Below are 15,994 nucleotides of genomic sequence, written 5' to 3'. Positions count from 1 at the left end.
AAAAGGTTAATGCCCAGGAAGGAGAACAAAGTGACTATTGTTTGACAAGGATTGTTTGCTGCAGCAATTACTCTTCAATCAGAATGTTACTTTTGTTTACACTCAACAAGGATAAAAATATGAACCCTAGATATTACCATATGCTAAATACACATTTTACACTGCTTGAATTATGAGCAGGCAACACACTTTAATACAGGTGTGGCATGGCTTTTAATGCAAAATTATGACACCTCTTTTGAAATCCTAACATTCTGTGCTATTAAATACCTGTTCTCATTTTCATCTGCATGAGACAGGTGGTTAATTTTATTTGCATCAATACACTGAACTAACAGGTATATTGTCATTTGTATGACAGTGAACGCTGTATTCTTATAAGCTGTATATTTATTCCCCTGAATTATTATCTAAAATACAGTCTATGCTTCAAGTTTCCAATGAAAAGGGTAAGAAAAATTAGCTCCATAGACAAGTACTGTGATTTTCAATATACATTAAGATTTTTAATAGTGATACCAAGGGCTCATGAATAGAATTTGCATAGACAGCGCACCGTCTCCACAGAACACTTCTACAATTGATTCCTTCTGTGATTTGACATTGGACTGAATGGTGTTGAGTAATTTATTCACCATTGTTTGGGACAGGCTATTTAATTCCCTTCTGACCCTTAAACAGCATGAGAGGTTGCGTGTGTCTCTGTGTTAGCGCACGTCCTGGTTAACTGCATTAATCACACACAACAGGCCTGTGCTCACTTAGGTGGGTCTTTTCAAATAGATGGCAATTAAACCCTCCCACATATGAATCACTTCACATTCACAGAATACTTTCTATGAGAGCACTAAATATTTACAAATGAGGCTGGCATATTTTATATAATTTCACCACCTCGGCTGAGATGACTAAGGAGCGCTATCTTTATGTACATAACAGAGTTACAGGCAGGTGCAGATTAAACAAGGTCACCTTATTCCTTACTCCCATCCTCCTATTATGGCTATAGCACCTGGACTCTGAACTAGACACACCATTCATATTGCTGGCTTGAAATAAAAGTTGTCCCGATTCTGGATAGTTTATGTTTTGTAAAAAAAATGTTATGATTGTCATTCATTAAGATTTTAAGAAGTTTCCTACATATCCTAGTATGTTCATTTAGGCCACAGGAATCAAGAAAATGAGAGATCAGCTGTCTCTGCTGAATTCCTAGTTCTAAAAAACACAAACATCATCAACTTCAAGTCTAACGCTGCAACCCCAAAGGAATTTTGGAGGTGAAAAAAGTTACTGACTCCTTCACAGCCTCCTTCAAAATGACAAAGATAAAGAGAAGAGTCAATATGATAATGGTCACACTGCTGCTTATTAGATGCATTCTAAAGTGAAGCCCCTGTCTCATGGGAAGCTCCAATCTGCTTTTCAGCTATCAAAAATATACTTTTAGAAGATCAAAATTAGAAAACTCTTTTCCCATTGAAGATTGAATATAGCATATTGAACTGACTCTTACTAGACATTTCCATTTGAAGCAATAACACTTTCACCTTCCCAAAATGAAGGACTTTATGTTTTGTTAAAAACATTTTAACAGTGGCATATTATCTGTATTTTTAATAGTAGGGCCTTTGATTACCTTCCTTTTAAAAAACACTAAGCAAAATTGTAATCCTATTTACTATGTAAAGCATTTGACACACTAGATTATAATTTGTAAATAAGGCACTAGATTTGTGAACTGAGATTTTGTAAATCCTGAAACAAATGCAGGATGCATTTGTTTAAACCAAACCACACAAAGGAATAAAACATGCCTACTTCCAATTTCTGTACTTCTCTCTGGTATGAATTACTCCTTACACTGTATCCTGCAGGAAGAACATTTCTGGTTTTATTGTTATTAATAATACTTGAAAACACCTGGATAGCCTTAGCATTTTACCATCTGTAGTTGAATTAGCTGGTCTTTCATTTTTTCATTATAGCCAGCCATCATGCAGCACAGTTTATCTAGGAATAAACCACTTGGTAACAGTACTTTGTCACCTTCACATTCATTATTGATGAAAACGTTGACAAGCCGCCAATTAAAGACCCTCCACCGCTTGTCCCATCTCCAGGCTCAGCCTGAGGTACGGATGGAACAGTTGCAGTGAAAACTCAGTTTTACATTTCAAAGAAAGTTCAAAGGCAGTGAGAAAAGGCTGCCCTGCAAAGGACACAGAAATTGTATTTATTGCTGGAAAACTTTATCTGAGTAGACTGTATTATTTACTCTGCATGATAATAAAAATTAGAGTATGAGTTCACATCTTCTTCAACTAGATGTTCTACTTAGTTTTGCATTCAGTCCTGGATTAAATCTAATCACAGTTTAGTAACAAATATATGAATTTAAATAATGGACAAGATATAAATTAAAAAGATTTAAGTGGATTTGTGTTTCTGTTGTTACCCCAGCAAGACATACAACAATATTTCTTGGACTCCAAAATATTGCCGAGTGATAAATTAAAGGTCATACCAAAAGTATCTGAAATCAGGATGCTTTTAAATGAACAAGCAACCCTGAGATCACTTGTATTCTCTGCTTCCACCCAAATTCTCAGGTTGTGAAAAATCACCGAGCCATTCCATAAACACTAAGTATCTATTCCATGACCAATTAGTCCTTTCTAAAGTAACTATAACAGAATAATTTATCCAACAGAAATTACCTACATTAAATATTCTTTAAAATACACATATGTTTTTAAGAGATTAACATCAAATGAGATTACATTGGCTGCATCACAAATCTTTAATCTTTTAAAAAACCACACAGCCTTTTTTTCCTGTATTTTTGAACATGAGACTAAATATCCCATATTAAGACACATTTATCAGCTGCCAGAGAAAGTCATAAATACAATAAACATTACAACTTTGCAATGAACACTCCACACTGTAAGCATACTACATCTACACTATAAGTTAATGAGAAAGGGCTGAGCTAAATCACCACTAAGAGAGAACACAAAATACTTCTCTTACCTCCATTTCTGTGCAGTGTAAATGGCCTGATTTATCTGTAAGAGAAAAAAAAAGTTTTCAGATAAAGAGACAATGGAAGAACAAAACTAAAAATTTGAGTCACTTCTCTTTTTGAGTAATTACCAATATTCCTTGTCTTACCTGAATCACACATTTCAATAATGTTTTTATTATATATGAATCCTGGTATTAACAACAAGAAGGCCCTACCCTGTAAGATTTTTCTTTGGATCCTTTACAATACTGGCTTTTAAAAAGATGTCTCTTTAATGCCTGGCTTCATTATTTAAATCGTATGATTGATGTTTAGCCATGGAGGGAACATGAAAACATGTTGGCTTAAATTAAGCAGTACTAAATAGTTATTTCAAGAGAATAAGCAGCATTAATTCATAAACTGGGGAAAAGCCACCGTTTCATCTGATACTTCTGGGATTTCAAAGAGTTCAACAGATATATGAAGTTCAAATAAATTAAAGTTAAAACATTACTATACTATTTTTGTAAGTCCCACTTGTCAATTTTTGCATTTCCTCTGAGTTCAGAAACATCACTCAGGAATTTGCATAATAAAGAAAAATTAAGTTTCTGAACTGTTTCATTAAATTGAAATCTCAGTTTTCTGAAACACAAAACAGTTTTATACCAAAGTGGTTTGACAGCTTAGCCAAAAGAAGACTGAAATTTCACAGTGCATTAGGAAAGCATCATGTCACTAAAACCAGCAAGTTTATAATTTTGCATTAATAATCCTTATCAAAGTAGGGTCAAGGAACCCTGACAGGATGATTTCCTGCTGGAAAAAAAATTATTCAAGGTATTTAATTGTTCCACAGAAATCTATCCATGTGAAAGTGGATCTACCCAAAACTTTAATTTCAAAACACACAGATATAAAATTTTACATTTTTTGTCTTAGCTTTTCAGCTCCATTGCATTCACACTGCTGGTTTACAATTTGCAGCTTTGGACCCAATACCATAGAGCCTACAAAATGCATGACAGAATTCTGAGATCTCATGTACTCAAAAACCAGAACAGGATGCATTTGCTTGACTGTGCATGTGTATTTGAAGAGCACATGTTCAGGTGATGATTAGGAAGGATTTACTGCAGTAGTTTGGAAAAGCCTGTGATTTGTACCCACAACTGGAAGGACTATTTCATCAGAGTGGCTGGCACAATGCTTGCAGAGTGATCGCACTGACTTCATATGACAAATGTGAATGGCATGCAAAACACTCAGCTCTGGGAAGAGTCACCTGCACAGAAAAACCTCATTTTTCAAACTGAACTGGTCACCTTCCCTTTGAAACTAAAGTTAAACACATCCTGAATTAATAGGGAACACCCACCTAACAGAGTGAAAGTTGTTTACTTTCCTTTAGAACTGTTGCCAAAGCAAGCTAATGCTTAGCACTGGTGTATGACTTCAAAACCAAGAGCAAAGAGTGACCTTAAAAGGCTTTTGCATCCCATATTATCTTTTCAAAAGGACTGGTACCTCTGGTTCACTCACTTTCAGATCCACATAATAAATTTTTTGGTGTTTAACATTCATGTGATTGTTACAAACTACAAGCAGGGGAAATCTGCTGAGAATGTTTTTTAACTGCTAGGATTATTAGCAGATTTATTAATATTAGGGGCTACTTTAGTGTAGTCAAATGACAGGTGACCAACGTATCTTTATGATACAAGATGATACAAGATTAATTCAGAGAAATGTAGTCAAGACAGGGGAAGAAAAAACCATATGCTGTCTTTAAAAAGACATTACTTCTTCATTAAAAAGTACTAATTTTAAACCTATAGCAATGCAGTGCATACACTAGGCCACCAATGTTTGCAATCACTGATAGTTTAAGATATTCAGACTTGCATTTCCTATGGTCTAAGGGAACAGGAGCCAAGCTGTGCATAGATCCTCTGAGTAGCACCATGCACTCATTGCTGCACCTCACAGCAGAGCTGAGATCCTATGAATATCCTTTTAGCAGAAGTGCCAAACAAGTCCTGAAGCACAGGAAACAAATAAATCAGCCTGGATCAAAACAAGACAAAATTTGAACTTCTGAAAGTAACAGCAAGAAGCTTATCTTGCAGCTCCTTTGATAAACTTCCAGGAAAGTTGTTCCTCAAGGAAAAGCACTCAAACTCTGGAGTGCTTTTGTTTATTATTAAATTCAACTTTTTATACCTATTTACACCAGTATTTTAAACACCAATAGTATTGTCATGAGTGCATGTGCTGGGGCAGGAAGGGGGAATAGCAAGTCTTTCATGCACCCAGACAGTATCCTAGCTGGTGCAAGTGACTGACTTACAGCATTTTAATATACACTGCATTATGGTAATTATTAACCATTCCATGTGCCTCTGTACCCTGAGACCAGCTATACACTTAGCAGATTTCCCAAAGCTGTTCACAGTCACTTGTGGACTCCCTCCATTGGGAATTTACTACATGTCTGCAGAGATCATTAACAATACTGTTGATGCACTCACACGCATCTATCAAGACTGAAATGAATTTGCTTTCATATGGCCCCTGCAAGCCAATTTATTTGCACTATTTATCTATAGTGCCTGGCAGTAGAAATTTCTTCTCTCTTCAGCTGACATGACTGAAAAAGCAGTAACTGGTAAATGTAGCCTAAGGGTCACACTCCCTTCATTAGCACTGGAGAAAAAAAAATTCCCCATAAATCATAGAACAGTCTCTGTCTGCAAGCAGGATGAAATGCTTCTCTAGTAAACAGGTGAAGCCTTAAAAAACTCTTCCAGCTGCTGATTCTTAATATAAATAGAGACTTTTCCAGACTTCAGAACCATTCAACTAGATATTCATCTGTGCAGCATTTTTACCACTCTCACTGCCAAAAAATATTCACCAGTAATTTTCCGTGACAGTTTTCAAATAAAAGCTAATGCATTCATTACTAGTAAACAGCACAACTTTGACTGTCAACTGCAGTTTATTAACGAACTATGGTTTGGAAAATTAGATAATTTTTCACTCTCAGTTTGTTGAAATGAAAAAACTGAAGAGTTTTTGAAAGAAGGAAAGTGACTTATATTGGAGGTCTCCTGTATTTCTAAAAACAGTCTTCAGAGAGACACATTTGACAGAAAAAAGAAAATCAAAAAGAAACCCCAAACCTTCACATTCATTTTTTTTTTCTTCAAAATTTTTATTTGAAAAGTATTCTTCTGTCAAACTCTCAGCAAGAGGAGTCATGACAAACTTTCCTCAAGCACCAGAGAAGACTATCTCACCCCTTCAGGCAGGAGCTCCCTCTACTCCCACCAATGGTAAGAAGCACACACTAGACTGAGTTTCAAAAGCAACAGAGATAACTCAGTGTGTTAGAATGGCCTGACCCAGGGTATTTGTAGGACAGCTTGTGGGATGTGCCAACCCATCTGCACTCCTCTATCTGAAGAAAAACCAAGCTACTGAGTTGACTTTAGTGATGTGACACCACAATCACACAGAGGCACCATTTCAGCTATAACCCGCTGGTCTAAGAGCCCTGCAGCTCAGAGCATCTCCCTAGCCTTCCTCTGGTGTCTCAGACTCCTCTGCTCACATCCACAGGCAGCTCCTTCAAGACAGCTTCTTCCAGAATTGAAATGATGAGCACTGATTTTTCTGGCAACATTGTGGCTGATGCACATATTGGCAACAAACCAGAAACTTATTTTGTGTTGAAGATGAACATAATTAAATGTCACAGATCACTTCTGCAGGTTTGGAGTGAAATCAAATGGCTTTTCCTACAACAGCAAAACTCAAGTTGCCCTCAGGAATGACAGACACTGCCTGTATGCACTGGAGGACAGAGGAAGAAGAGGATGAAGAAAGAACATAAGGGCTAACCTAGGGAAAGGGAGCAAGAAGAACATGAGAGTCACTAACTTCAGCTCCTTGAGTTGAACAGTCTTTAGTCATGCCCCCCAAATTAACAAAAAACTGAATTTGTATTTGCTTTCTAGCTTTTACATCTTCAAGAGGCACTGTAGCTACAGTAGTGAGCTTTTCTTTGCCCTTAAGTGAATGAGGATTCTTCAAGTAAAAAAATAAAAAAAAGTTCAGACTCTCATTTAAACATCCAGAAACTGGAGTTTTGGTAACTTTGGAATTACCAAAAACTGGAGATTTGGTAATTAATCTGAAACTGGTCACATTAGCTACCAAAAATGACAAGTTCATCAATACAAGACTCAAGATGAGCACCAATAAAAGGAAAGGGAATGGAAGAAGAAAGCAAAGGCAATCACGTCACAGAAGGAAAAGAGATAAATATGCAAAGAATGGGATTTGTAATTAAATGGAGAGGAAAACATTGATGTAGGACAAGTGAGCAAAGCTGAGAAAAGACAGTGAAAACTTGTAAGATAAAAAGAAACAGGAAAAAAAGTGAAAATTATAAAGACAAATATAGGCAAAGGATATGTAGGAGTAAGACACATCAGGATGCAAGGAAGAAGGTCAAAAAGAGCAAGAACATGAGGAAGTAGAAGGAAGGAGCCAGGATTAGGAGAGGTAGAGACCCCCTGTGAGCAGGAAGCACAGAGACCCAAGTGCTTAAGAAAAATACTTAGGCTTTGAGGATCAACAAATCCTTCTTTAAACTGTAATTAGAAGGCAACAAGAAATGGGATGACATTTCAGAGCTTGTGGCTTTTTGGCTATGACTCATGATTTCTGTATCAGACTACAGCTGATGACTTAGTAATTATAGGCCTCATTTTTCTGCTTAGGAAAGAGAAAACTGTAAAATTTTTAAGAGAGTACAAGGAAAAATCTTAGAGAGGTTTCTAGACCAGTGGCAATCAGGACTTTCCTACCCTGTGTCAATCTTTTTTTCATGCTTTCTATTTTCTCCATTTAACACTTCATGGAAGCTACTCCTCATTTTGAACAGTCATAGGCACTTTTTGTCTATTGCACAAAGTAAAGGTAATGACTAAGAGGTCTTCTGTATTAATAACCTGCTAGATTTTTAAATAAAAATATTTTAAATTGCAAATTAACAAATCCATGCTACCTTAGTGCTACTTCCTAAGATATAATTACATGTTCATTGTCTTGTCTCATTTCTATTCTGCACAAGGCTGTGATCAACATAGGATTTTTCTGTGTTCCACTGCTTGCTCTCTTCAGCAAACCTGTAAGTTTTCCTTGGGATCACATCAATTTTTGTTACTCTAAGATAAATACTGTGGCAGTTCTGCACCTCCAGGTACTGCTGGAATCCATTCATAGCTGCCATTCTCTTCTGTAGATGCATAATAAATAAATACAGAAACTGCATTCATTCTCCTCAGGCCTGTACAGGTATCAACTCTTCCCAAAAAAAGCGTGAATTCCCAGAGTTCATGGGTCTTGATTTTTATTTTTTAAAATTTCTGTTACTCTGATCATATTCTAATTTTTCCCAGAGCTACCCAACTGCCTGCTCATTCAATACATGTGTGTGCTCCTGGCAGAACTGTGACTCCATTCAAGCCATCAGCACTTTCTCCCATCATTTTTGATGGATCCAGAGCTTCAAGCAGGTTACAGCTTTTCTAAACTGATAACTCAGCACTATTGGATCTGTTAAGAACTGTCACCAGCTGTTAATAAACTCTCTCAAGTAAATGAAAAAGGAGTTCTCTTAATTCTTTACCTCAGCTGTCTTTGCACTATACAAAGCTACTCATCTCCTTTTGTTCGTCTTAAAGTGCACACTAATAAAATACAGTAATGCAATCATAGTTGCATGTGTCATGCAAGCTGTTTTAAGGTTTTATCAGGAATAAAACAACATTGTCTCCTTATTGGATCTGATGCTGTAATGTGATAAACTAATTCAGAAATAAAGAGCAAACACTCCTCAGTTTCTTTTTAACAGATATTATGAAAAAGCTTCTCCACTTTCATGTTCATTGCCAACGTGGATGCAGGATGTTTCATACTTTTAATCCTCTTGTTACCTGCAACATTCCCACTGCACACTTGGCAAACACAGTCAGGCTTGGGTAAGACTCATCCACAGCTCTGCTGCTGTGCAGGTCGTTTGCACTGCCTGTGACTCTGATCCTGTCCTGCTCTGAATCATCCTGTTCAAGGCTCTCCCTCTTTCTCTCTTCCCCTCTGTCACATCAAACACTGCTACTGTCCTTCTCAAAGCTCTGCTTGTGCTCCCCCCGTCCCACCCATCACCTCTCACTGGGCACTGTGGGGTAAACTATCACCCCAGCCAGCCCTGGAGCTGGACCCCATTATCCATTACCTATTCCACACCTCCCCCCAAAAAAGCATCTTTGTTCTTTCTCCAGCAATGTCCCACAGGGACATGATATTAACTCTCCACAACACCATGGCAGATGTCTCATTCTTCACTCTTCTCTTCAACTGCTGTTAGCAATGACAACTAAAATTCCATTTTCCTTCCTAAAGCAACATTTTTACTGCATTAGACATGAAAATCTGTTAAAGTCTTATCTTTTACTTTAAGTCATTATTAATACCAGGGGCCCACAATTCCTCAAGGTTCTTCTTTCTAAGTTCAAATTTCAATGTTTTCCTTAGGAATAAATGCAGTTTTCAGACAACACCAAATCAGAGTTTATTTGTTCACTGCATACTTAACATCTTCAGTATTTCTCCACACAAATATAGGCAAACAAGGTCACTTATCCCTGTTGGCAATTTCCTTCCATTTCTTTTGTGCAGGCATTTGAAATATGCACTTTTTTTAAAAAACCAAATACATTATTTTGTTATGCTGAGATCTTTTCTTTGCTTATTTTGTCCTCCCCTACCAGAACTGCCTACAATAGGATGCCCAGCATCTGCTGATATTGACAAAGAGCCCATGTAACCCCCAGTGCATGGGATGCATCCATATGAGCCATGACTGGAAGCCTTCCAGTTCATGCTTACGTACTGGGAACCACACTGTTGACAGAAAGCCTGGCATAAATAAGGCCTAAGCTTTCTCTCTTCCACAGATCAGCAGAGCAAGAAGAGATAAAAGCATCAGCTCACTGAGCCTCCTCTCTGCTGTCTAGTAGTATTTTCTTCCTACTTGACATCCAATATTAAAATACCTATATAGGCATCTATCTTAAAACTCTCACACAAGAAAGTCAGGCTCAATACATCAAGCCTTACTATTCTTAAATGCAGATGTTTCTGAATATCCTTGAATTAGATTTGAATTACAAACATAATTAAGTCTTCATCCTAAAGGTACTATTTATTTTAGCACTATTCATAGCAACACCTCTTTCAAAACTTCAACACCAAGAAAGGCTACTCCCACCCATTGTCTTTTAAAAAGGTCAACAAAATTAGAAGAAAAATGGTAGTACACTCATTTTCCACTAAAAATCATGCATATTTTTTTCAGTAATCCACCAGGGACTGACACATAAGAATGTCTTCATGCACTCAAGTTGAATTGCATTTATTCATCCTGTTTCTCTATTCTTGCTTTCCAAAACCTGGGCACACAAGGATGTAAGAGGGACATGGAAGTCATTAAAACTGCCAAGACAACAAAAACTATTCTTTTCCAGCATGTCTCACCCTGAGCCCTCCAAGTCCCATGAAAGCCACCATGCAGTCAACTTCTCTGTGATCTTTCTGATTCAAAGCCAGAATACTCCATGCATTATGCCCTCCTGCTGAACACCTGGCAGATTTCCAAGAGAAAAATCTGCATAGTACTGGCTTCTGGTAAGACCAGCAGTAATTTCCCTGTGTGCTTTCTCTCTTAGGGCTGGAGGATGAGGCAAAAGAAGGGCCAGTGACACTACCCACAGCTCAGGGTCTTGGGAGGGAGATGAAGGCCAAGAAGAGCCACAATTATGTCAGCCCTGAACAGCCAACAGCTGGAAGTGAGCCCAACTCAGTGTTCAAAGTATCGTTCTTTGCCACTTTCCCAGATCCCCATGGCCTGTTCATCTTCAGGAGCTCAGTGCAATGCCCAAAGTCAGTGGCCACCTTTGCTAAGCCAGGGATCTGGCACTTACAAAACACGCAGGGAAAACCCTCATTTTACCAAACTCACTCACCCACAAAACTGTTCTGTTTCCCACCTCTAGGAAGGAGGTGGCACAGCCTCTGTGCTGAAAAGCAAGAGCTCCTTATCCAGCTTGCAGCAATGACACAGCCCCAGTGAAACAGCCTCTGGCACCCTACAGTATCCAGGTGCCCCCAGATCCTGGGCATAATGTCAGCTGCCAGCTCTTGTGTGGGTTTTCTGCTCCTCTATCTATCATTTCATTACTGCTGCAGGTTTATAAAAACATGTGTAAATGAGGTTCTGCAAGAAGAAAGCTTGGAGGAGTCCAACCACATGTTTACCCCAAACGTTTTAGCTCATTCAGAAGTTATTTTTTATCGCATCTGACACTTTACTGGATGCCACCATTAGCTCTATTCATATAAATTGCAAGTTACAAAGACTGCTAAAGCACCCATTAGTCAAAATAAATTCTACACTGTATCTCCAATTCCACCATGGGTATTTTGAAGCAACCCACACTTTTGTGGCATTTCGATGTCACTAAGACAACCACAGTGAGCTTTATGTTTATTTTGCATATTCATGCAAAATCTTTCTTTCTTTCTTACTTCGGTTCTGGAAAAGTAAAAGGTTCATATTGCTCTGTAAAAACATGGCTTGATGTGCATCTCTAGAGCAAACTCTGTGACACGACTGCGTTTGCCACTGACAGGCGTGACTGATCACATCGTTCGTCGGCCACAGTCCTGGACAAAGCCCGAATGTTCACTACCCAAAGACACCATTCTTCAGGGATTCCTTTATTTGCCCACACTGGATTCTGTTGTTTACTAAAATGGAAACTAACAGCCAATATTTGTTCCTGTGAATTATCCAAACCTATGCACCAACCTACACCTATACATTTTTTATGTATTGCTGGAACAAAACAGCTTTACAACTGAGAGCATTAACCCGCAGAACCCCTATTGCTCTGACAAACCTCCTGACACAGGCATTTAAATCTAAATTGTCTGAAATACAAAGGCAGGAATCCTTCCTGATCCTCCTCTTGTCAGGGATTCAGGTGATATCAATGGTGACATGAAAAGGAACAACTGGGCAGCATTTTCATCTTTTTACTTCTTTTTAACCAAAACCTTGTATTTTTTGAAGATAATGAAATATTAATAGATCACACAGATAAAACTGGAAAGATCTGAAAATCCGTCTGGTTTTATTTAAGGATGTGATTCAACTCCAAGGGCATTCTTCTGCCCCACTATCAGCGAAACTCATCTCTTTCCTATCTCAAGGACATTTTTCTTCAATTTCTATGTATTGTTACTTGGAATTTCAAGTATCGCACATGAACTGGTAAACTGTTTCACAAGAAACTGCTTTGGAAAAATACCACCAGTTTCTGCATAATCAGTACTTCTTTCTAAGAGAACTTTAATTTGTATCTTGAAAGTAAAATTACTGTGACCATACAGCTTCAGGGCCTGTTATGTTGTGCTGCTCCCCAGGTCACAGAGCCAGAGCACTGGCTCTTCCTAAGCTTTCACCAGTGCAAAGACAACACAGGAGCCTACAAACAAACATCTGTTCCAGAGGCTCAAACTGTAACTGGCTGAGGAAGCACATTAATCATCATCCAAAGAGAATGCAGTGAGCAATAAGGAAAATAATAGGAAGAGATCAAAAGATACCAACAACAAGCAAGCCTTCTGTCAGCTCCTCAATACTCAGTACAGTGAACTCCCAACACGCGATGTATCATATATGTAACAATTTCCAGTGAAAATTGCTCCAGGTTTCACAAATCAAAGAACACACAAAATCCCTTGTGAAAGCTTGGAGGCTGAGCAGCCTCTGCTTCCAAAGTCTGTTCAAAGTTAGGAAGACGAGGAAAGCCAGGGGCAGGGAGAGTATCCCAGGAGGAATCCTGCCTCTTTTCAAATCCAGGCACCTACCAGCCTGCAGCTGATGGAAAAGCGAGTTCACCAAGGATGCTTTAGGAATGGACAGCTGGCAGCAAAATCCCTGCCTCCCCTTTTCTATTACAGGCACTGGAGGGGGTACTCTCCCTGGGAGAGCTCCGGCCTCCTGCTTTCCTGGGAGGTCTTCACAGACTGCTTATCTTTGTTTAGGTACATATACACACTCTCAAGATTCTCAAGATATAAGCACACACATGTGGTGTTATACAAAATAATACATACACTAATAAGGTGAAAAAAAAAAGAAAAATGGACAGGGCTGGAATATTTTTTTAAAAATCTCACCCATCCAAAAATTTAGATGTGGTGTCAACATACACAGGTTAGCACATGTTGACTAAAACATTTTCATAATAAAGCTTTAGCATAAAATAAACATGCTGGATATCAGTGAGGGGCCTGAACTTTATATCCAAGTATATTCAACACTCTCCTACAGCCAGTAATGATATTGTGCAAGAGGAAATTGGCTAAGTCCACCAATAGCAAGAAAAAAAGCCACAAAAGAAAGAAATACATAGTAAGCTAATGTATTTCCTGCAGTAGGAAAGAGAAAAGAAAAAGTCGATGTCATCTCAAAAGACTGTAAGGAAAAGCAGCACACGACATGCAACACAAAACTCTTCAATGCGCTTGTGACATGCAGATGCCTTGGTCAGGAGAGCATTTTCCTGGAATTTCTGGGTGCTGGTCTGGCATTTAATTAACATTACAAAGACCTGGTTTTTAAAACAATTTTAAAAGCACACCAGATCACATTTAAATGGAAGTCATTATTAGACTCATTACAATTGCAGAACTAAATGATGTCCTTTCTTCCACTAAATATATTTTGATATTTGCATGTACCACTAGCTCCAAACTGGATTACTGCAAGTCTCTGCCAAAAGACTTTTCAGACAGGCACTGTATCAAAAGGCTTCATTAAATTGTAACACCAGGCATAATATTCGTGCTCTAAATGCTGAGGGCTCCATTAATCCCATTTTGTGAATTTACCACTGCCTTCTGATTCACACAACTTTAAAATGCTGAAACCTCTGTCTTCTCGGAAAATTCTGTGACGTTGAATGTGGACTAGGCTGATCCTGGGGAATACCATCATGTATTGGCCACATCCTTCTGCTGCCCATCTTTGATTTCTTTTCAGAAATCGAGCTTTACTTGCAACAAAAAAATACTGCCTTCCACATTTAAAATCAGAAGCGTTGAAAGGCTGAGAAACAGACATACGCCCTCATTTTCCTTTCCAATGCAAAATACGCTTTCCTGGGCATTTTAACGAAACAGATGGTAGGTGCTAAGCCCCTGTACACGGCTTTCTCACTTACTTAGTGTCAGCACACATCTAAATGGATATATTTCTAATGGGTGCCTTTTGATGCCCAACTGCTCCGGGAGCCCCTGCGGGATGCGCGGCCCGGCCGGAGGAGCCCAAGGAGCGGGGAGCCCGCAGGAGCGGCGCTCCCTCCCGGTGTGCGGATGACACGGGATTCATTACGCACCGGGAGAGACGACGCAATTATAAAACACTGGACCCGCATTCGCCTGCCCGTGCCCGCACGCAGGCGATCGCAACCCAGGAGAGGGGTTCTACCTTTCCACGCAAGACACCGAGATGCCGCAGGGACACACAGACACACACACACACACAGACAGACACACAGACACACAGACACACGCACGCAGAGCCCCCACAGCCTCCGGCAAGACCGAGGGCCCGAGCGCTCGCCCACCGCGACCCTCGGGCGGGAAGGACCGTCACGTCCCGGACAAAGGCTGATGGGGACGGGCGCCCGACCCCCGGCTGCTGAAGCCGGTGGTCCCCCGGCCTTACCTGCGGCGGGCGGGGGCGGCCGGTCGGGCTCGTCCTGCTCCAGGGTGACGGCGCCGTCCCGCCAGACGCGGAGCTGCGCGGCCGCCGCCCCGAGCCTGGCGGCGGGGGTCTCTCCGCGGCGGGCGCGGGCGCGCAGCGAGGCGCAGCACTGGTAACACACGGCCCACGCCTGCTCCTCGTTGATGGGCTGGTTGTAGAGCCGGAGGATCTCCTCCAGCGACAGCGCCTCCGGCTGCCCGCCGGACCCGCCGCCGCCGTCCTCCTCCTCCTCGGCGGCCGGGCGGGAGGCGCCGGGCTGGGGCTCCATGCCCTGCGTCCGCCGCGGTGCTCCTGGCTCAGTGAGCGGCCCCGCCGCCGCGGCAGCGGCTGCTGATGCTGCTGCTTGCGCTGATGCTGCTGCCGCCGCTTGTGCTGCTGCTGCTGCCGCCCGGTCCCGCCGTGCTCATCCTCTCCGCCCCGCTAGTGCCACCAGGCCGCCGGACGGACAGCCTGGCCCGCGCGGCAGGCAGCAGGAGCCAGGAAACAGGCAGGAGTCAGGAGGAAGGCAGGCACAGGATCGGCGCCCGGTCCGCCCGCTGCCGCCGCCGCCGCAGGGGGAGCGACAGCTCATAGCAACGCAATGGCGTCCTCGTCCTCGCCCGCCCCCGCCGCGCGGCGCCGCCCGCCGTCGCAGCGCCCCCTGCCGGCACGGCCGCCATGGCGGGCGCGGGCAGCATTCACTCGGGGCTGCCACGGCAACCGAGCCCGCAGCGCCGCCGAGCCCCCCTTCCAGCTTCGCCGGAGACACCGACAGACGTGCGGCACTCCTCCACAGCCCCCGGGCCGCTGTTTCTGCGCCGGGTGTTGGGAACCACCACCTCCAGAAACAAACAACGCCCGGCGGGACGCGGGATGACACTCCCTGCACCCCCAAGTGTTGAGCCCTTGACGCCAACCCGCGCCACCACGGATACAGCGAAACATATTAGCAGGGCCCCGCTTTCATAGCGCAGAGCGAGTGCCTTTGAATTACAGGGTCTGCACTCCCAAAGCAAACACTTCCTCCGGGAAAGCTCCATCCTCGGCAGCAGCAAGGCTGGAAGGTCCAGGGTACACAGGGAGGCTAGCAGAGT

General features: G+C 41.5%; 1 protein-coding gene across 5 annotated transcripts in view; it reads right to left on the bottom strand.

Annotated features, from left to right (window-relative positions):
- SPIRE1 (spire type actin nucleation factor 1) overlaps positions 1-15,503 on the bottom strand; it is a 128,776-nt gene extending 113,273 nt beyond the window's left edge. For all 5 annotated transcript variants that reach the window (XM_064705808.1, XM_064705812.1, XM_064705809.1 and 2 more), the window contains exons 1-2: positions 14,883-15,503; positions 3,037-3,071 (exon numbers count right to left, since the gene is read on the bottom strand). In XM_064705808.1, coding sequence (XP_064561878.1) covers positions 3,037-3,071; positions 14,883-15,189 — 342 coding nt within the window. In that variant the 5' untranslated portion in view covers positions 15,190-15,503. The remainder of the gene's footprint in view (positions 1-3,036; positions 3,072-14,882) is intronic.
- Between the last annotated feature and the right edge of the window lie 491 nt (positions 15,504-15,994).

Source organism: Zonotrichia leucophrys, chromosome 2 (assembly GCF_028769735.1).
Source record: "Zonotrichia leucophrys gambelii isolate GWCS_2022_RI chromosome 2, RI_Zleu_2.0, whole genome shotgun sequence".
Taxonomy (NCBI): Eukaryota; Metazoa; Chordata; class Aves; order Passeriformes; family Passerellidae; genus Zonotrichia; species Zonotrichia leucophrys.
Note: the sequence above shows the minus strand (reverse complement) of the source record. Positions and strands in the feature narration are given on the sequence as shown.